The following is a 22,233-nucleotide window of genomic DNA, read 5'->3' as shown; positions in this document are numbered from 1 at the left end:
AAGGAGTATAATACATCATAAATATAATAAAAGGAGGATTTAAAAGGGAACCACAGTGTATGTAAAATCTGGAAGCAAACAAGCAAAGAGAAGGAAACTCAGCAAGGAACTAAGTACTTCCCAAGCTCATGGCTCTCAGAACAGGAGTGATTCTTCCCTTCTCAGATGATACCAAGATTTCTCAGGACTTGAGAAAAATCCCAACAAAGACATGCATTATAAAACTGTAGGCTTAGGTTCAAAATTGCATTTCGGCGTTCTCTGCTTAATAAAGCAAGCTGTCCCTGCTTTTAGCCCGTGATTAGACAAAGGAATTGCACTTCCCTATCATCCCTGCAGCACTGACTTTTTGTTTTGCAGGAGATGGTTAAGTCCTTCTGTACAGGAATTGCAAGGGCTCTGGTCCAGGCACTGTCCTCCCACCTCTCAAATCATGGGTCATATCCTCTCATGCTTCCACCCTTCAAGTCTGCCTTCATTTAACTAAGTACAGATATCTAAAGAGTGAAATAGCACCAAAGCGTACAATCAGGCAAAACGAACTCTTTATGTTTTATTGTTCAGTGAGGGGTAGCGATCTATCAAGCCACCCCAACAACTATGTATCAAAGAGATTCCTTTTCACTTAAAATAGTGAAAATCTATGCACTTAAACTACAATAGTTCATTAACCCATTCTCTTTGGGACTATTAACTGTTGCTATAACGGGGACTTAATGTGGCTTTCAAGCATTTGATAGCCCCCGACTTCATTTGAGATTTGCATGTAAAGTTCCATTTGGGCACTTTCTCAACTGGGGAATCTCAGGGGACCATGTCTATCTCCCTAGCACTATGTGGAGAAAACACTCCCCTTCATCCTTTCATTTGCTATGTCTCCCATGGAACACCTTTTTCCATCCTATGGCTGCTTCTAACCTAACCATAGGACAGGCCTGGCAGGGTCTGCCTTGGCATGACAGGCAATATCAGGGAGAAGAATTTGGAGGAAAGTTTAGTAAAATGCAGAAGCAAACTCTTCTTTCCTTCCTACCAAAGGATATGAAGGACTAATGACTGGGAGAGCAATATCAAATTCCCATGCCAGACATCCAGCTTCATGTTCTTACTTATAGTAAAATACCCAAGATATAGCATGAATCATTTTCTTCTGCGATATAGAAGAATGTTCATTTGGTCATTTCTGCAAGTCAGTACGCGTCATTATCCTTGCTGCTTCTGACCCTGCCTTTCATACCATTTCTTCCTTTAACATTTGACATCTCCCTTGCCTACTAGTTTTAAAACTGTTGGGAGGGAGGCAGAAGCCAATGATTTACTTTTTTTCTTTAGCTTTTTTTTTCTCTTGTAAGATTTGTTATGAACAAAGGGCTCCATGGTAATTAATAATAACGATGATTAATAATAATAATCATTCACCTTAACATCACAAACAGCCCTCTCTATGATTTGTGTCCAAATAGTCATTCTGTCCTTGTTCTCATTGTGAATTCATCCAGGCCACTTGCCATCAAGATACACTACACATCTCCAAGATTCCATTTCTTTGTGCATACTTGTTTACTTGCTTGGACCAAGTCCTTCTTCCTCTGCTTACTGAACTCCTCTAAGCCCAAGACGCTTCTCCAAGCACCGAGTCTCTGCACAGAATTTTGTAATTACTTATCTTCATCCTTCATTCTCCTCTCTTGATAAAGTGGGCCATACTTTATCTTTGAATTCCAAAAACAGCATTATTCTCAGCACATAGCAGTCATTCAAGAAATGAATAAATAAATGAAAATGAGTAAGTGAATCTATTTGTATTTAGGTTCAAACTTTGCATTTTCTTACAAAATCTAGATGGAAACAAAAAGATGAGGAAAAATGAGAAGAGATATTTTAACTCTATACTTCTCTTTGCTTCTCGATATAAATGTCTTTAGACAATTGCAGTGGAACTGAATGCTTGCTTGAAAAATATATATGAAAAATGAATTTATTTTGTATACTGGATACAAAATAATGGGGCCAGAAGCCATGAATGGAAACAATAAAATCAGAACAGAAGGAACAGCTCTTTGAATTCTCAGGAAAAACAAGCTGATAGGAAGCAGGCTTGGGACCCCACATTATATTTTTTAGAATAATATGGCAACAAGATTCAGAACCCTTAGCCCCTACACCAGTCATAGACCTTCTCTGTCCATTCTCTTTTCCATCCTCAATTCTACTCCTAAATTGGAGCTCCTATTTTGGTCCCTTACTTTCTTAAAGATTACCTCTCGGTTCTCTGCCCCTGGCTACCATCAGTGGTCTGGTCTGAAAATGTCTTCATAACCTCTATCCTCCAAATTGGATAAGACAGAGGGAAAAGGAATTGCTTAAATATTTTAACACCCAGTTGTGGATTTTGAATGCATTCTCTCATGAAAATACTGTATGTTCATCTTGCTTAAGGTCCATTAATGAGCCTTTGCAGGCTGGCCTGGGGAGCCTATCACAGATTATTTAATTTATCTGGAAAAATATATTTTTGGTGACACTTATAGAAGGGTTGCTGATATAGTACCAGGAATTCTCATATAGCTTTCATTCAGATTGTTTGCATTTTTCTCTAAACACACAGAGAAAATTTTTTTGAATTCTAATTGGCTTACTAACTTTTAGAACACAAATTATTGCCAAGTTATAGTCTGCTTAAATATTTGATAAAGACATTTAATGCTTTTTAATTTCCTGTAGTTCCTATTATTATCCCTATAATAAGGATTCTGTTCCACGGGGAAAAAAAAGTATGTGTTTATTTTCCTTTTAAGTATTTTTATTACTTTTATATAATTATGAAACTATATTTTCCAAAGGCCTATGGTATTTTCCTGCAATAGGATTGGAATTTAATGAGACAAATTCATCTTTTAGGACACTGAGGTATCACTTAATTAATAATAATCATTGTAATATCTAAAGTAGTACCCTACGTATATTAGAGACCAATCAGTAATTACTTTTTATTCCTGAGGTCACCATGGGGTAGCCTGGGAACTAGTGGAGATAATTTAAAAAATTTTTAACTGGGTTACTTCTTAGAATTCCCCAAAAAGTGTTCAGCCTATCTATGGTTCTGCTAATGTTGATTTCAAAACTATAATGTTCATTTTTCTCTTTCTCAAATCCTTATCCTAAACCAAACTCTGTAAGATATTTAGTACACCAGAGATCTTAGATTAACATTATTAAAAATTAAAGTTCAAGCTCCAGAAAAATGTTTTAAATTTTCCATAATGAAATCACAGCATTGTTTTCTTCAGCACTAACATTCTCTTCAAACAGTATCATTGAGATATTTCAATTAGAATAAAAAATTCACAGATGTGTACCTAATAAGACAAAAAAATCCGTGATGATTCTTAGGACATAAACACACAATAAAGTGTTCAACACAAACACTTAAAAATACACTGTCAGAAAAAAAGAACAAGTCTTATTTCCCAATTCTGAACTTCGATTTTCTTTTATGGCTCAGCATGGCAATGGAGAATGTCTGCTGAAATAAACCCAAATTACTCTGTGTGTGTGTGTGTGTGTGTGTGTGTGTGTGTGTGTAAATATTTTATTTTTGTACTTTATGGTATGTTCTCTGAATGCTTACTTTACTCTCATGTTGCTTCTGGTTAAATTAAATTAGAATGATATGATTGCATTTTAATATAAACTGTAATCCTCTTTTATCCTGAATACAATAACACAAAAAATGAATAGGACTTAAATTGCTAATATGAATTAAAATAGCCTTTACCATGTGTGGAAAAAAAAGTCAAAACAAATGGAAATATTTATTGTTAATGACACAATATGTTATGAAGAATATTCTTATAAAATAATCTTTGATATTTACATAAGATCTATTTTATATCCAGATTGCATCTAACCCATAATGGCTTATTTTCTTAAAAAAGAAAGAAAAAGAATAGTACAACAAAAAAATTCAATCTATTTGTTACATATGCTAAAAATTATATGAGGAAATATAATAAAATGCAAAGTTGAAAGGTTCAAAGAGCTTATGGTATCGAAGACTATAATTTCTATTTAGAAGCTTTTTTAAGGCAACACTATCACAAATACACTTTAATAACCATGGCATTCCACCAAGACACAAGATTGCAAGTAACTCCATCACATTGTACAGGTCGCTACAACTACCTGATATATGTACGATGTGCTAAGTTTTGAGTATAAGTAATACGTGATTGTTATATAACAGGAATGGCCCCCAAAAGTCACTTTCTGAGGTTTCTTTTTCTTATTTTCACTGAAGGGTTGAAGTATTGAAGTGAATACATTTTTGTCATGTTAAGTGGAAAAAAAAGTAGATCGTGACTTAGCTCCTTAAATTTTAATACTGCTCTTTAGCCATGTGCATCCTAAAGTGCTTTCAGAGATTCCACATATGCTCCAAGGAGTCAAACCCCAAAGAATAATAATCAGGAATATATTTTGCTAATCTATTCCCGATGCTTTGCCTAAAAAATTGGCATTGCCATATTCAACATCTTTCTTTTGGAACCATGGTTTTGAATTTGTTCCTTGTTGATAAGCTTCCAGAAAATAACAGATTCCAGGAATATCACTGGGGAAGTTTGGTGGAAGTTCCTCCCTTGATCGAGGGGTAAACACAAAACCAGGACAATCTTTGAGTAATCTGAAAGATTAAAATAAAAATGTTACCATTAAAATTTACAACTGACATAACTGTCTACTCAAGACAACGTAACTTAATGACTGTTCCTGAGAATATTAATAAAACTCCCACTTCACTGCGATCGACAAAAAAATCCTAATGATGTTTAAAAAAATCTTCACAGAAGTACAATAAAGAATCAATTCACAGTAACAAAAAAATGCTACCAAATAATGTATTTCACTCATCTTAGGAAAAACGAATTATAAAATATTTTTGCAAAGATATAATCTGTATAACAGTGCAACTTACAGTAGTGGGGGAAAATAATCCAAAGGCCTAATAATAGCAAACAAAATACATAAATATAATGTTATAGAATAAGGCTTCCTCAATTGAAAGAGTTAAAACACTGTCCATTTATTGATTCATTCATTTCGTAAATATTACTGAGACGTAATCATGGGAAAGAAGTTGGAAAGGAAGAGTTTTACATAAGATATATGTATATGTGTGTGTATATATATATAATAATGTAAGAATAACTTTTGATCTCTCAATGGAATTTTTACAATTCTAGGTCAGTAGGATTAAAATGAGATTTAATTGTACATACTGACACTCTACTTCCCATCTGGTATTTGCAATATTTTTCCTTCTTAAATCCATCTGTTCTATGAAATTTTATTATTTGCTACTACTTGTCCATTATACTAATCTATCTCATTTTAAATCCTGATCCTACTGATTAAGTTACCAGCTCCTCTTTTCATTTGCTTTCCTAGCTTTCTGTCAAACACAAAGTTAATAAGCATATCTCTAATCGATTATTCAGTCCATGGATGAAGAATGTTGAATAGTTCTGGGCTCTAAACCAACTTCTACAGAAAATCACTCATCACATTTACCCAACTAGACTATGGCCTTCTACTCACAAGTCTGTGATGCCACATCTAAATGAAATAAAATGATGGTGCTGCATTAGATTTTGGTACTGTGACCTATGTACTGAAAAAAATAACTGAATAGAAATCTAGGTCTCAAGAATAACAGATCTTGAATAGAATACAACATGTGAACATTCTATTAACTAATTTTTATCAGCGTATCAATGAAAATAATCTGCAAAATAAAAACTAATGAAATAATGCTTTAGTGATGAAGTCATAAATATTTTTAATTGTCTATTTTTTAAAAGGCACAGTATTTGGTAATATATACTGAAAAGACACAGATCCCACAGTAAAAAGATATACTTAAAACTGGTAGGTTTAGGTATAAATAGTGGCAAAGATGTCAGTTTTCTAATCTTTAAAATGGGAAGAATAGTACATGTCTCTGAAGACAGTTGTGAAAATTAAATAAATAAATTACACAAGATTGATTAAGCATCAATAAGATGTCCCATAACACTCATCATATTGGTAACAATGATTAAGTCTGATAATATCAGGCTTTGGGGAAAAGAAACCTTCATATACCATTGGTAGAATACAGATTGGTAAAACCAATTTGAACAACTAATTGACCCTTAGTAAAGTTGAAAATGGGAATAGCCCATGATCTGGGAATACCATGTATAGGTATATTATATAGAGACATATATATATAAGAATATTTATCAAGTCATTTTTATAATAATAAAAAACAGAATATACTCTAATTAACCATGGGTAGAAGACAGATTCTGGCTTATTCATACTCTAGAATACATATTCTATCACATGCATATATAGTGACATGTTTGATCTGGCTCATACTGGCTTGTGAGAGCCAACTATAAAATACTGAGGAATTTGCAAGCCATCGGTGGCTCAAAACCTGCCATGGTAAAAGTATTTACACTACAGAAATTGGTAAATGTTAGTCAGCAGGGATTCTCCACTTCACTCCTCAAAGCTGGTTTACCAGCACACCACGGCATTAGAAACAGTTTAAATAAATAAACTAGATTTGTAAAAACTAGATTTATATTTCCTCAAGAAAAAAAAAATCTCAAAAATATGTCGAGTGGATTCAAGGCAAGTCATAAAAGGAAATGAATAGATTTGATAGAAATCTATTTTTCTTTGGCTTTATTTTCTATCAGGAGAAAATTAAATAAGAGTTACACTTCTGGCCTCTTTCTGTCCATGGTCCTTCCTGGTAAACAGAAGCTACATATTTTATTGCTCTAAGTGCCTTATTGCCTCTCTCTTTGAGAGCCTACCTGTCTGCAGGATGTATGTGTTCTCAGATGTTCCTACAAACCCGAAGGCAGGGCTCCCCAACCCCCAGGCCACGGACCAGTAACAGTCCGTGGCCTGTTAGGAAGTGATGAATTCAGGAGGTGAGTAGCGGGGGAGAAAGAGAGAAGCTTCATCTGCATTTGCAGCCACTCCCCAGCACTAGCATCACCGCCTCAGCTCCATCTCAGATCATCAGGCATTAGATTCTCACAGGAGCACTGGTCCCTGGTGTCAAAAAGGCTGGAGACTACTGCCCTAAGGGGTATGGAGGTCTAGCATGTCAGATAGTAAATGAATGGGGACAATATTTTATTTCTAAAACAGGGATTTGAAACAAATATAGCAAAATGTTGATGTCTGTTAAAACTGGTATCGGCCTCATGGATGTTGTATTTTCTTAGATGTCTTTCTGTATGTATGAAATGTGTAAAAATTAATTGTAAAAATGTATAAAACTGTAAGGGTTAAATAAATAAAAATGTATAAAACTATAGGTGATTGACAAATTTAAAAAGTTTTCTGTCCACACCAGCCCAACATTTCCTATTAAATATGGTAATTAAATCAGAACCTTTACATCATTTGAATTAATTAACTGCCTTGCTCAAGATCCTACATCTGGTAAGCCTTGTATTTGGAACTTGTAAGACATGTCTTCTGAATACAAATCCTATGCTTTTTAAAGAAACTTCCAGATAAACACAGAGTGTTGCAGAGTTAGAAATGTTCATTAAATCATTTTCCAATAAAGATAAAAATTTATAAGGAAAACAATTTGGAAAAATATAATCATTTGGATGAAAGCTTGATGGCAGTAAAATCCAAAAATAGCAGCAACAGTCCCAGGGCAGATGTCCACATACAGTGGAAGTTTTTCTTTACTCCTTGACCAGATACCATTTCTCTCAATAAAATAATAAAATAATAGATTTCAGGTGGTCAATGCAGCAGTACCTGTAAGTTGTTGGACTGACATTGATTTTCCGTGGTACACTGCAGGACTCAAATTTGTTAGCCAAAGTGACGTTGTTTCCAAAAAGACAGTAACGGGGCATTTTAACTCCAACAACTCCAGCAAAAACTGACCCAGAATGCAATCCGATTCGCATCTGAAAACAAAAGGTACCACAGTGTTTCTGGTCATTTGTAGAATACTTCTCACTTGTCGCTATTGTTTGAATGCCCTAAGTTTTACCAGCTGTTCTCATTACACCAACCCCTCCTTCTTCGAAACCTCCAGCCAACTTCCCTCTACTCCTCACAGCCAATTAAAAATTACCAGTGCAGAATCAGTCACACCTCTTAACTCTCTCCATTTATGCACTTAGATTAATTATACAAAGCACTGTTATTTCACCTGCCTTCGACATCTGAGACAAATTTTCAGATGTACCTATCACAGTCACCACAGTGACAAGACAGTCTATGGGCTGTTTATGTGAACTTGCTCTGTTCATCAAGTGAGATAGGTGTAATTTCTGGACAACAGGAGTTATTTCCCAAAACTCTGTCAGAGAGAGGCAGAAGCAGCTAGGTCTCACTATATAAAGTGTGGGTTTTTAGGCAATTTGCTTTAAAAGAATGTTTTAAATGATTAACAACTAGAGAAAGGGAATTGTAATATTTAAGCAAAAAATAAGAGGAAGCAGGAAGTTGTTGCTGAGGCCCAGATTATAGTAACTACACACCCTTTCGTTTAAAACATCTGGACCCATGGAAAACCAGTATTGTGCCATATCTAGGTATAAGATGCAGTCTGGGATATTGGAGTGGGGTAAAAGTTTAGGACTTCTGAAAGTTAATAATGATTTGGAGAGCCATTGAGACTAAATATTTTAAATTGCGGTCTTCTAGAAAATCTGAATATTTGATTATCCTAGAGGATGCACAAAGTCTTAAATTACTGCTACAACAAAGTTAAAATGGGGATATTTTAAATGACAATCACATACCATGTGTATTATTTTCAACTTCTATGTCAGTTGTCCATTTAAAAATAAGTTTTATTAGATATATACATTTTAAACAAAGGTCAAGTGCTCAATAACTTAGATGTAATTTAGAACTCAGAAGGTTCCAATTCTGCTTCATTTTATAGCTAATTTCTGAAATCTGTTAGAAACTTTCCCAAATTATTTGTTCATAAGATGTTAAATCATGAATTCTGCAAAATTTTCAAATAAAAGCACTATATTATGAATCAAGTCATTTACATTCTAAACCAAACTTTGCTAAAATGCATAGTCTGACTATAAGTCTCTTTACTTCCCTCTATTTCTTCATCTATAAAATATATTTTTATATATTTATATCATATAAAAACATAAAAGACAGACAAAGTCCCTTCTTTGTCACGGTTTTACGTGGAGCAGCAAAACTTAAATGTCTGTTGCATCTGGCTTTTTCTTCTTTAGAGAACGTGGTTTTACATGTATAACCACTAAACAATATAAACAAACAAACAAGAAAAATGAGAAAAAGCTATCTTCTGTCTATTAATACCAGCCACAAGTTAAGCACGTTTTGATGGAGAAGTTTTTGCTCTATTTTGACAGTCTTCTGGTTAAACTAGTTTTTCTCTCTGTACTTGTTACTCAGCACTTTATATGATAAACTTATCATAATATTTTATTTTTCTATTTCATAATTAATATATACATTCTCCTTATGAAAATCTAAATAATGCAGATAAAATCAAGTGTCCCTTCAGCTACCTCCATGCTGCTCTCCCTCCCTCTTTCCCTTCTCCACTTCTGAATCTCACTCTCAACTCCATAGCTTTTTTTTTATTAGGGAATATTCCAAATGTAGGAACAAGAAAATGTTCCAAAGTTTAAGATGCACATCCTGTCCTTTTTCCTGGGTGTATATACTTCTATGTGAAATAATAAGAGACAAAGACAGAATATTATCTCTTGGTAAAAACTTGGATGGAAACCGGCTGAGGGAGTCTCCCATTTGGGGAGCATTTTTAACATAGGTATCTTCTCATCACAGGATTCTAGGAATAGGGAAGGAGGGGTTCCAGAAGTTCATGTCCAAGTTCACTTTCCACTCACTGACTTATATTGCTACTTCAGCTCTCTAGTCTCTGCCATCAGTCCACCTTCAGCTTCCTAAGCCTAGGAGTAAAAACCTGGGCTTTGAAGCCAGATAGCCATGACTCCAAATCCAGATGCATGAGAAACTTCACTATGCTTGTCCATCAGTAAATTGGGGGTTCCTATTCATAATGCTGTTTTAAAGATTAACTAAGACAATATTTAAGTCACAATATCCTCCCTCATATACGCATTATCTATCTCTACTAAAATTACTTTTCACTTCTGCCTCTGTATTATTTCATGGGTAGCTCCTAAGACCATCAGATATTTCCTAGATTAGTACAAATACAAAGGTATGTTTAACATCTCACTTTACAGGTCGTTAAAGGTAAACTATTATTGCCCAGGTAATTATCTTTGAAACTAGCTACAAATAATTCCTCCTACAATAAAACTCTAAAAATATATTTCTACAAATAACAAAACTCCCGTCAATAATTCCCCCACAAACATAACATGTCTTAATTACAAAATACAAGTGCAAATTGCTGATTTAAAAAATGTACTTTGATGCCACAAGTTCTCTCACAAAAAGCGGAGGTCGGGGGGAGGTTGCATAATTATCTTCTTTTAAAAAGTGCAATTACAGACATTAAGTCTGGAAAAGTCAGAAACTGTGATGCTTTTAAAACACAGTTGCAAATTATCACACACTCTTCCTATTAAGACATGGGGTCTAAGTCTCCTCCACTCTGTGCAGGTGTAAGATTGCTTTGACCAGAATATAAGAAGTGAGAGCACTCTGAGGTTACAACGCATGTAAGCACATAGGCGAATGGTCCTAGCTGGGCCCAACCTTTCAGCCAACCCCAACAAGCAGCCAGGCAGGTAAGTGAAGCAGCCATCTTGGAATGGGTCCTTCAGTCCAAGTGATGCATCCAACTATTCCATATGCCCTCAATCATTTGACTTCCTCAGCAGGAGTATCAGATACTGTGAGCAGAGGCGAGGTATTCCTGCAATGCCTCATCCAAATTTCTGATGCACAGAATCCATACATAGTAAAAGGTTTGTGTTTTTATAGTAGTAAACATATGGCAGTATGTCACATCACAATATATAACTGAGTAGACAGTCAACCTAGAAAACATTTATGAAGGCTAACATGTATGGTTTGCATTAACATTAAAGAGAGCCAAGAGTAGCAGTACCTTTTTTTTATTGTATTATTATTATCGCCTAGTGCTTTTTCTTCTAAAAAAAAAAATCTAATAATAAAACAGAATAATCTAGAACTATCTTTAAAAAAAAGAGAGCCCAAACTAAATTTCTAAATATTCTAGTTTTGTTTAATTTTTTCTTTCTTCTCTACATAGCTTATAGCATACCAGGTAGGTAGGATTCTATATCAAAGGTCTATTTCTGAAGGTCATCAATTGATAAAAATTAAGTGGCAGATTCACCACTAGTGCCACAAATAACGATAACCTGTTCATGTTCTATCTATTAAACCAATCCCTAGCATGTTAATTTTATTTTCTCATTTGCATTACAATATTATTCAGGGATCTGGCTCACCTAGAAATTTTTGAATTTTATATGCCCTGGACAATTCTACTGTAATGTCCACCCCTACAGAGATCAGAAAACTAAAAATTAGATTTTCCAAACTCAGTGGCAATTTCTAGGTGTATTTAGGTTTGGTGGATCGGGTACACTTGCATGAGATTTGGAAGCCAGGATTTCTGCTGTGACTGTACTTTTGTCACTTCCAAGTGCAGGCACAATTGTAGAAGTCTTTGGGTTTTCCATGACATGTTTAGCAGAAAGCCTAGTTCCCAGTCACTCATTTTGTGCATGTCATGATGCCGGATTTCCATGTTGCTAATTCAAATTATAGCAGGTGCAGTTTTGTCCCGTGGCCAGCAGTAGAGGCAGCAGCTTTCTAAAAAAGGCAGTTTCCTGACTGTGGCTGTGGTGGAATAGTTCTGGAGCCAACTTCCTGATCATGGAAATATCAGTGGTTCTGAAGTGTGGCTTTGGGAGCCATTTTTTGAAAGCTCAGCTTGTAGCTGGCGTCTTTGGTCCTCTCAATGACTCTGTAAACCATTCAGTACCATGTAGTACATTTTTTCTTCTAAAATAAGAGAGTTCGCTCCCAGCAAATAACCCCGACTGATACACCATTCTTTAGATAACAAGCTAATTAGCACTTACTCTCATTTCCTGGACAATACATGATCTGCCTTACCTTGATTGGTTCTCCATGGGGAGACATGACTTCGTCAGAGAGCTCCATCATCTTCAGGGCCATCAGTGCTATCTGAATGGCATGGGTATCACTTTCTTTGTGTAATCCCCCAGCCACACAATATGCATCGCCAATGGTCTCCACCTACACATAACAGATTTTCCTTATTACAAATTAAAGCTCAGAAAGAATCATCCCATATAACATAAAGCAGAAATTAAGAACCGTATAGCAGAAATCTCGACATTATCTGTCTTCGATACTGGCTACAAAAAGCTAATAGTTAATTTAATTCCACAAATAATGCACCAAATTATAACAGCTGCATTTTCCTCTTCCTTTAAATATTTATTGTAACATCATATCATCTTACTCTTCCTATCCAAAACTTCTAGTATGGAGAAATGCAGGTGAGAAAGGAAAAAAAGAGACACAGACATATAGTAATTTCTTGATCTGTCTTTCTGCTAATCCCTGGCTTTACCTATTAATTCTCTCTCTTGTTCACTTTGTTCCAATGCCACTGGCCTCCTGCTTTCCCTCAAATGGACCAGACATGCCAGCAATTGCTATTCCACTGACTGGAATAATATTCCCACAGATAATCACTTGGCTCATCCCTCATTTCCTTCAGCCCCTACTGAAACGGTGCCTTATGAGAAAGGCCTATCCTGACCACCCTCTGTGAAACAGCAGTCACTCCCTACCTTTGCCCTTCTCCCCCTTAACCTGCTCTATTTTTCCTTCAGAATATTACACCACCTGGAATACTATAAATTTACTCATTTGTTTATTGTCCTTCTTTCCCCTAGTAGAACATGAGCTCTCTCAGTTTGTCTATTTTATTAACTCCTATATCACCAGGGCCCAGTATATTCACCAATAAAGGAACCAGACAGCAATGCCTAATGTAAGCTTGTCCTTGGAAATGAAAACATAAGAAGTGCTTAACAAAAAAGGCTAACATATTACAGGCGATCAATAAGTGTTACTAATTAGAAGAAGCAGGACCCTCAGCCCTACTTGGAGTTAGGTGCCTATCCTCCAGGCTGCTGCAGCAGACTTGAGTGCAGCGGGACCTTCATCGTGTCATACGGGAATCTAACATTTGTCAGTGCCACCCTGTCACTCCTCGCCCCACATGAGAACTCTTCTCACAAGGATCATGCCCCACCCACGCTGGCAAAAGCTAGATGTCCAGTAGGTATTTTTGCTCAATAAATACTAACACAAAAAGATGATCAAAAGATTGAAAGAAAATGAAATTAAATAAAGTCCTGGTAAAATCAGGTCCTGGAATAAATAAACTTAACTATTCCCTGGGAATCATGACACTCATAGGTCAGCCTGTGATTATGCATTCTGTATATCTTAAATTTATTTTATGATTAAGACCTTTTGTTATTTATTTACAGCTGTCTCCGGGTATTTTCATGCAAAATGAGAAGTGAAAATAAGGACTGGTAAAGAAGATGATTCACTAGCTTGAGCTGCAGTTGGGATAACAGGGAATCCTTGCAGTAAGGAGGCTGGATTCTGGATACTTGATAGAAGTAATCAATTGGAAATTTGTAGAAGAGAACTACTGCTATCAATCACAGAAGTTTGCAAAGGACAGCAAGACTTCTTTCTCAATTCTGAGAGAGGAGATATTCTCAAAATAGAACCTGTCTACAAATAAATACAGTAAATTCCATAAGAGGCCATCAAGCTTAACCTAACTGAAGCCAATTATTTTATCTGTAATTATACATGAACCTATTTTTGTACCAAGGGATCATGGCTCTGTCTGGAATTTCCTGTTAGAAATTATTAAAAGATACATTTTTTTACTTCTAGCATCTAGATTAGAAAAAAATAGGGGTTTATGTTTTCCCATAAATAATATTTGTTTCCTCCTCGATTATTTATTTTATGTTGGGTTAAGCTCTGAAGTGTAAGATTGTCCTATGGCAAATTAAGAGATGATTCAAGCCACACAAATGAAAAGTATGTTTTATTCTTAATGCCAATATCTAAAACAATGCAAACTACTTTAAATCGGTAAAAATTATGGTTTAATTCTAACGAAACAGACAGAACATGAAATCTCTTCATTAGTTCTATTGATAATAGTCACATTTTTAAAAAACACTATGGGGGACAATCACTATGCATCCCCAGCACCTAGAATGACGCCTGGTACATCATAGGCACTCAAAACCTGCTGCATGATGAGTAAGAGATACTATTTACCATAATATTTTCAATAGTCCTATGCATAAAGATTATGAGAAATAATGTATATTATGCATGCATGTAAACTCTGTGGGTGGATAATATTTTCTGTTTCAGAAATGAGAAATGTTAACTTTCTCAGCTTGCAAAGCAGGTTAGATAGAGACAAGGTTTGAAGACAAGCCTCTCTTACTCATACATCTCCACCTTGGCCTCTCTACCATAATAATGACTTAAGTAGGTAATTTGTTAACTGGCCATGAAAAGCATCATGTCAACTCTATATTGAATTAATCAAATTAAATGATTTAAATAACCCTCTTTACTTTTACAGATACAGAAAAAGGGGTAAGTTTTCCTTGTACAAGCCATACTTTGAATTATCTCAATAGCTCAACTCAGTTTCCACAGTCAAGTGTCAGGTTCATTGGCTTTTAAACTTTAACTTTTCATGGGTCTTACACGCTATCCTCCACTCAGTCTATCATCCTACTATTCTATGCTTATTCTTTGGGAAGACAATGTGACAGTCCTTTCACAGAATTATCTTTGTTTCTGAGCAGACGCAGAGCTATTTCTGGCTGGGGAACACCCACATGACTCATGTAGAATGCCTGCTCCGAAGAAGTGGCTCCGAGGATGGCCCTGCAGAGAAAGCCCTTCGTTTGCATTAGAACACAAGCCCTAGTTGCAGGGCTTGTTCTCTGGGACTCTTGCCTGGAAAACAGGCATCGCCCTGCTCCACCCCTACCTTGTAGACATCCAGCTCTCCGCACTGCTGGTCAAAGCGCGTGTAGAGCGCGTTGAGCATGGTGATGACCTGCAGTGGTGAACACTGGGAGCAGATGGCAGTGAACCCAACAATGTCTGAGAAAAGCATGGTGACGCTACTGAACTTCTTGGCTTGCACAACTTGCCCTTGCCACAGCTGCTGTGCCACCTCACAGGGAAATATAGAGCAAAGAAGATCAACCGTCTTCTTCTTCTCCTCCTCCAGGGCTTGGTGAGCTTGCTCAAGGGTGGCCTTCAATTTGCCCAGCCTCTTCTTGAGCCCGTCTTGAGCTCTGGCCTGTTCTCCTATCAAGACCACATCCCTCAGAGCATTATGAATCGGGATGTCTGAGAGATAGAGCCCCCGTCCTGTAAAATCTTCCAATCTGTCCACACAAGGTGACCCCAAGAACAAGATCGCACTGGATTCAATGATGTAGATCATTTGGCCTTTGAGATCCATAACCTGTGAAGCAAAGGAGAACTAATTCGTTTTTTTTCTAAGTTAATTAATTAATTTGTTATGGCGATATTGGTTAACGAAATCTGGTAAGTTTCAGCTGTACGTTTTAACAGTAAGGCATATGTATGTATTTACATTGTGTGTTCAATTGTTGTGGCTTATTCAAGTTTCCAACACCTTTTTGAGACAAAAGAAGAGGAAGCAGATATAGTAATATTCCTTTTGTACTAAACTTGTTTTTTTTCCCTACCTACTGACAAAGAAAAATATGCCCTCTTACAATTCCAATTTGCATGTCTAAAATGCATGCAGACATTTGAAGAATATGTTGGAGGAAACTCTACACAGAAATCATAATTTTCAATGTGCAGTGCAAAAAAATTCTCGTTTTTAGGCTTTTCTCACTAAGTGGCAAGCTGATACTTTTGTTACTAAATTTTTTTGATAGTAGCAGCCAGCAGAAATAGTGTACCAACGGTGCCTTGAAAGAAGTGAGGCTTCAAGTGATCATCCCAGATCACAAGATTTACTTGGATGAGTGTGGATAAATATTCATATTTATGTTCACTGCAGCAAAGACTCAAAAACGACCCAAATGTCCTTCAATAACAGATGGTTAAATAAGGTAGATGAAAACCTTGCAATGGGCTATACTACACAGACCTTGAAAAGTGAAAGAGACCTATACGTAATAACACGGAAGGATGCCCAAAATACATTGCTTAGTAATAAAAAGGAAGTTATACACAGTATTTTTTATTTTTAAACAAAAATATATGTAACTAATGTTTTTGATTTTTTGCTGCAATGGACATTTTTAAGTATTACCAATTATTTAAACATTTAGCTACAGAATTTTTATGACAAAAAAAGTAATAAAGCTGTTATTCTTGGGAACAAACGGTGAAGCTGCTGGGTTATGCATGTCTAAAAGTTATATGCATCATAAGCCTCTATAGCTTTGCTTGTACTGTCAGCTATGATTTAGCAAACCTCTCCGAAGACTAAGTAATAACCAAAGTTCTCTACCATGAGATGACAGAACATTTTCCCCCATTCTCTAATAATGAATCAAACGAGTTATTGGTTTTTCTCCATGTATATTAAACATTGACTTAAAAATCCATTTAGTTCTGTCCTGTAAGAACCACATAGTTTTTGTTTGTTGTAGAACAATATCTGCTATTATTCCAAATTAAGCCAGCTATTTGATGATGATTGAAAACATATATTTATATACATACTTTGCTAATTCAGTTGTAATTACTTCATAAATATTTTAGAAGATAGATTGTATTCAGTGAATATTTGTGAAGTGATAGTCCAAGTAAGCAAGGAAATGAATTCAGAAACGATCTTGTTTTAAATTTATTCCAGTCGTAAAAGTATTCTATAATTGTTTTAAACCTAAATGTTTTATCAAAATGTTTGAAGTGATGCATATATTTGTTCCTTTTTGTTCCTGGTCATTAAATATGAAATTATTTCATATTCAAAATGCTGTTATCTTTCTCTTACCCTTGAAGATTTCTTCACAGAGTTATCCCATCTTCTCACTCGGACTACAAACTGCATATTCAACATAGTCATGATCCCGCTAAACGTTTGGTTGATTTTTGGAGTCAGAATTTCAAAGTACTCTTCAAAATTTGGCTTTCCTTGAAAGTCCCTCCTGTTCATCAGCCTCCTGATGCCATTGCCAACTTGCAGAATTGTCATATCTTTGTCAAACATGAAATGGAACGGAAACGTCTTGCAGAAGAGAGATGCGGGAATGACCAGCGAGGACTGTGGTTTGCCCGGGGACAGGGATGGTTTGGTGCTCTTGACATGAACGGAGTATAACAAATAGGGCTGATTGACAAACTCGCCACCATCGTTGCGGAAGCAGGAAGGCATTAGCGACACTTCTACTTCGGTTTCATACAAGATGTGAGCAGCTGCCTTAATGACGCCGGGAAGAATCAGGGACGTGACCCTCTTAGGGAAGAAATAGTAAACATTTAGGAAATCGTTATCTTTATCCAGGCAGAGAATGGAGGCGTCGTCAAGCTTGCCCTTCTTTTCTGCTTCTTGGCAGTGGCTGCTCTGTTTCAGAAGGGTGCTGAAGCTATTTAAAAAATCTTTGAGGGTTCCTCCAACCACACCCAGGATGTGTTCATCTTCCTCATAACATATTTTAAAAAGTTCTTCACCGAGAGATTCTTTGATGATCTCCACTGGGACCCCTGAAAGCACAGAATACATTTTCTGCCATATCAAATGTGTCATCTTGGCAGAGCTATGCTGTTACTACTATATTTAACATGGTTTTATTTGATGATTTAGTTCTCTTTATCTATGGTAGTAAGAGTTCCAACCCAAATTAACCGTCTATAGTCAAATAATCTACATAGATTAGGTACTAAAATTCTAGTAACTTTGAATAAAAATCTCAGTTAATTAAAAAAGAATGATCGATTCGGTATAATACACAACTTTTTATGTCCTTCAAACTTAACTATAAATGAGCTATTGAGATTACAGAAAAAGGTCCATTTCCAAAAAAGTTCTCCTACCTCGTTAACAATAAAACCAGTGCATCTCTTTCACCCTCTCAGAGCCTCCAGGAGTATAAGCTTCAGACACGAGAATTAATTTGAAATCACTAGTCAGGAAACTCAATTATGTCATTTTTCTTTAAAGAAGATTAAAGTAATTTTTTTTCTGAGTAAAATAGCATTCTTGTTGTTTAATGTTACTCAAATGGATGTTTGAAATATATTATTTACTTTCTACAACTTCTTCCCTAACTTCCTTTATTCTTTGAACTCTGTGTACTACATTTTTCTCATCTGTAACTTAGGAAAAACAATAGTCCCCTCTTCACAGCACTATTGTGATATGTGGAGAAGATGTTTAGAATAGTGCCTGGCTCCTAGGAAGAGTTCAATATAAGTTAGCCATCATCAACATCATCATCATTAATGTTATTCAATTCTTAATATCTTGTACTTTTAGAAAAATTTAACCTGTTATTCTATCTACTAAAACTTTGAAAAGGAAAGTATGACGAAGTTACTATATCCTTGTTTTTCTAAACTAATTATTAATATGAAAGCACTGTTAAGCCTTTTTCCCATGATTGTTTACCAACTTTTAAAAAAATTCTTTCACTTTGTTGAGTACGATTTTTCACGCATAAGCAAAGAATGCTTAGTTTAACTTCAAGATCAAAGTACATAAATGTCTGAGTCAGCTTCCCATGCAGCTTTATCTACTTTTCAGCAAATAAACATTATAAAAAGAAGAAATGTTTTAGGTCAAACAAAAATATATAGTATAAAAAAAGAGTTCGTCTTTAGGTCAACACAATATACAATATTGAACACTTCATATTGGAAGTCGCCAAATAAATATAAATATTTTAGGAGAAAATATTAGTTCCGGAGTTAAGTATTTTCTACTAATAAAAAATATTAGTTTACAGGCAAAATATTAGTCATATAAGTATTTTCTAATTACATACACTTAAACAATTTTATTACCTGCTGCAAGTGCGTGGTCTGCAATTATATTTTCAAAGTCTTCTCTTTCCACAGATTTCCTGAAATTATTTCAATATTTTAAATTATAAACTGACGAATGCTAAAATTTAAGATTATAAAATGCAGAAATCATGACAGAAAAGAATTTAAACTACATTTTCTGTAAAGGTGAATCGTGACTATTAAGTCTGTTACAGGAAAAGAGCAGTTACACTTACAATCCAAAACAATGTTAGAAACCTCCCAAATATACCTGATTTAGAGTGTTTCATCATTTTTTATGACCTGCACTTACCTTTTAGGAGAACTTTATATAGGATAATATTACAAAGGCCTGCACTGGCAGGAAACCCGGAGTATAAAATGGGCCAGAAGGAGATGGTTATAAAGCAAACCACTGTTTTTTTTTTGATAATCCAACTGAGAAGAAACACCTACATATTGATGGATTTCACTTTTAAGCATCAATACTTCTTTCCTAAAGCAAATATATAGTATACCCTGCTTTCGAGTTTTAGGTTCTTTATATTTGACTTTCAGACATCACTACATTAAACTGTTATCCTTGATCTTGTGTAAAAATTAGTAACTAAAGAATTTTATTTTTTATTCAATTACTGCATTGGTGTCTATTGCACAGTTTATAATATAGTGGCATACATTTTGATTGATAGACGGCTCTGACAATTTCAACCGGACAACTTGTCAATTCATGTTTGCCTCATTATTTTGTGATGATTTCTGATAGTGATGATTGATTATGAGCAAATTTGCCAAGTTACCAAATCATATTTAATAGACACTCAAGTTGTATTTGTGGTTCAGTTTACCATTAGACAAGCCAAGTTTAAAAACAGGCATAAATCTAAAATTCTAAACAGATTTCAATAAAACATGATATATGTAGAGAAGCTTCAAAAGGAAATATTTCCAAGAAGGAAAAGTGTTCAGGCTACTTAATAACATAAAGGCATACTGCTTATAATTATTTAAAATACTAAGTGGAAATATTTTCTTATCTAAATTGGTTGCAGATCACTATATGATATTACCTAGAATGATTCCAGACATCCCCAAAGCCCTTGATATATATATTAATTTATTGAGTTGACATTAGTTAATAATAACATTATATAAGTTTCAGGTATATGTCCTTATAATACAGCATCTGTATAATCTATTGTGTGCTCACCACCAATATCTAGTCTCCTTCCATCGCCGAAACCCTTGATATATATTATTTTATACTAATCAGTCTTTAGATTTGCTTCTTTTTGTCATTTAAGCAATTTCTATTTTATTCTAAGCAATAAGAAAAAATCTGCTCAGAGAACTACAATTCTGCCAACTCCTAGCACTCATGATATGAGATGTGAGCAAAGCTTATATATAGTGAGTCCAAATGGCACATAGTGCATTTCAAAATAAGTTCCATATCTGAACCTTCAAAATAAAATAGAGAGGTGTGATCTTACATGTACACCAGCAAATGTGTGTGTGTACAACACACACATACACACACACCCCAGCCATGAGTTCATACATAAGGTGTTAACAAAAGGTCCTAGAAAAAGAAACAAGTAACCCAGAGAGCTATCAGAATGGCTGTACTAAAACTCATTCACTTAAATAAGAGGTGGGGGGAGGGGGCTCCTGTCTTTCTTTCATTCAGGGACTGTTTATAATTTAATAAACTGGTTTTTGTTTTTTCTTTGTTTTTGTTTTGCTTTTCAAGTCACTTAAGATAATAAGCAGTCCACACAAAAGGAGTTAAGGTGTGTTCAGCAGTTGGCAACATGAGAGCAATAGAAATGGCAGCTTCTTTGCCAAAAAGATGGGGAGAAAAAAAAACAGAAACAAAGAGCATACCCGAGAACTGAAAAAGCAAAGCAGAGAGAAGCCATTTGGCATATCAGCAGGCACTCTTCTGAGAAAAAAAAAGTCCCTCATTTTATTTCAACAACTTAATGATTATCACTAGGACAATTTAAAAGTACGGTCAACTCTAAGAAATCAGGGTAGTAAAAAATTTGTCAAGATTTCCAAATAAAATGATTTTTTGTTTGTTTAGTTTTGAGATTTTTAAAGAGATACACTGCTGGGAACACATCCTAATGGAATGCCTGCATCTATCTTAGGAACATTTCAGAACACAAAGCCCTGAGAATAAATTTTGAGTAGACCCGCTGCCAAGGACTTAAGCAGACAGACACAGTAGCTCAGCTACAATGACTTGTGGGTATCTTATCAGCTTGACTGAGAATTAAGGTCAGAGGCATTCTGGAATGCTTTTCATATCACTCGTGTAAACAAAGCTTCTGGCAAACACATGGATTCACACTCTCTTCTTCTGGACCTGTCTGTGACCCCTTCTTGGCAGCCTGCTGCCTGCAGTCTGGGACCAGCTAGTCAGCAAGGAAAATTAAGCATAGATAATCCACAGAATAGATTATTCACTCATGAGTTGTAGAGAGATGAATGAATTTATAAAATATTCCTGACAATGGTACTGGTTTGCAAAACTTCAATGTTCAAGTTTGTAAATCTGAACTCAAGTATTTATTCTATCATTTACAGATGAAATAATCCTTAAGATTTCAGGGAATCAAAAACAAGGCCAAATCAAGTTATCCACAGCAGTAACTGTGCCAAGATATACTTGAAAAATTGACTCTATAAATCAGATTTTTAAAATTATGTATTCAGCCTCTACAGAAAGCTTTCTTAAAGAAAATATCAAAGACAGAATACAAGAAAAAGTATAAACAAAACTGATATTCAGCCAGTGCACACCAGTGAAACCGAACTGGTTATGAAAATACTGAAACACACGCCTAAGAATGAATAGTTGCCGTCCCAGACGCCCGAGTTACCTGCCTTAATACTTTTTCCATCTCCTCCTGATGCAGCAATTAAAAGTTTAACCTGGGGAGCAGGGTAGAGGTGGGGGGCAAAGTTGGAGAAAGGAGGCACTGGGATCCTGCTCCAACCTTCTAGCACATCCTTCAAGCCAAGAGTCTGTACTGAGTGCCTGTTAACTTAACATGCCTTACCTTTAAGTATTTTAGA

At 35.4% G+C, this 22,233-nt stretch overlaps 1 protein-coding gene across 10 annotated transcripts in view; it reads right to left on the bottom strand.

The window, feature by feature from the left end:
• Positions 1-1,960: 1,960 nt before the first annotated feature.
• Positions 1,961-22,233, bottom strand: part of GUCY1A1 (guanylate cyclase 1 soluble subunit alpha 1) — a 55,524-nt gene continuing 35,251 nt past the window's right edge. For 9 of the 10 annotated variants that reach the window (XM_023530758.1, XM_011360324.2, XM_011360326.2 and 6 more), the window contains 6 exons: positions 19,165-19,223; positions 17,156-17,865; positions 15,155-15,640; positions 12,187-12,330; positions 7,846-8,000; positions 4,296-4,684 (listed from right to left, as the gene is read on the bottom strand). In XM_023530758.1, the coding sequence (XP_023386526.1) occupies positions 4,483-4,684; positions 7,846-8,000; positions 12,187-12,330; positions 15,155-15,640; positions 17,156-17,865; positions 19,165-19,223 (1,756 nt within the window). In that variant the 3' untranslated portion in view covers positions 4,296-4,482. Of the gene's footprint in view, positions 4,685-7,845; positions 8,001-12,186; positions 12,331-15,154; positions 15,641-17,155; positions 17,866-19,164; positions 19,224-22,233 lie in introns of all 10 variants that reach the window. The other variant, XM_023530763.1, reaches the window with a different exon arrangement.

This window comes from Pteropus vampyrus, unplaced genomic scaffold, assembly GCF_000151845.1.
Source record: "Pteropus vampyrus isolate Shadow unplaced genomic scaffold, Pvam_2.0 Scaffold53, whole genome shotgun sequence".
Lineage (NCBI taxonomy): Eukaryota > Metazoa > Chordata > Mammalia > Chiroptera > Pteropodidae > Pteropus > Pteropus vampyrus.
The sequence above is the reverse complement of the archived record's forward strand: the minus strand, read 5'-3'. Positions and strand labels throughout refer to the sequence as shown.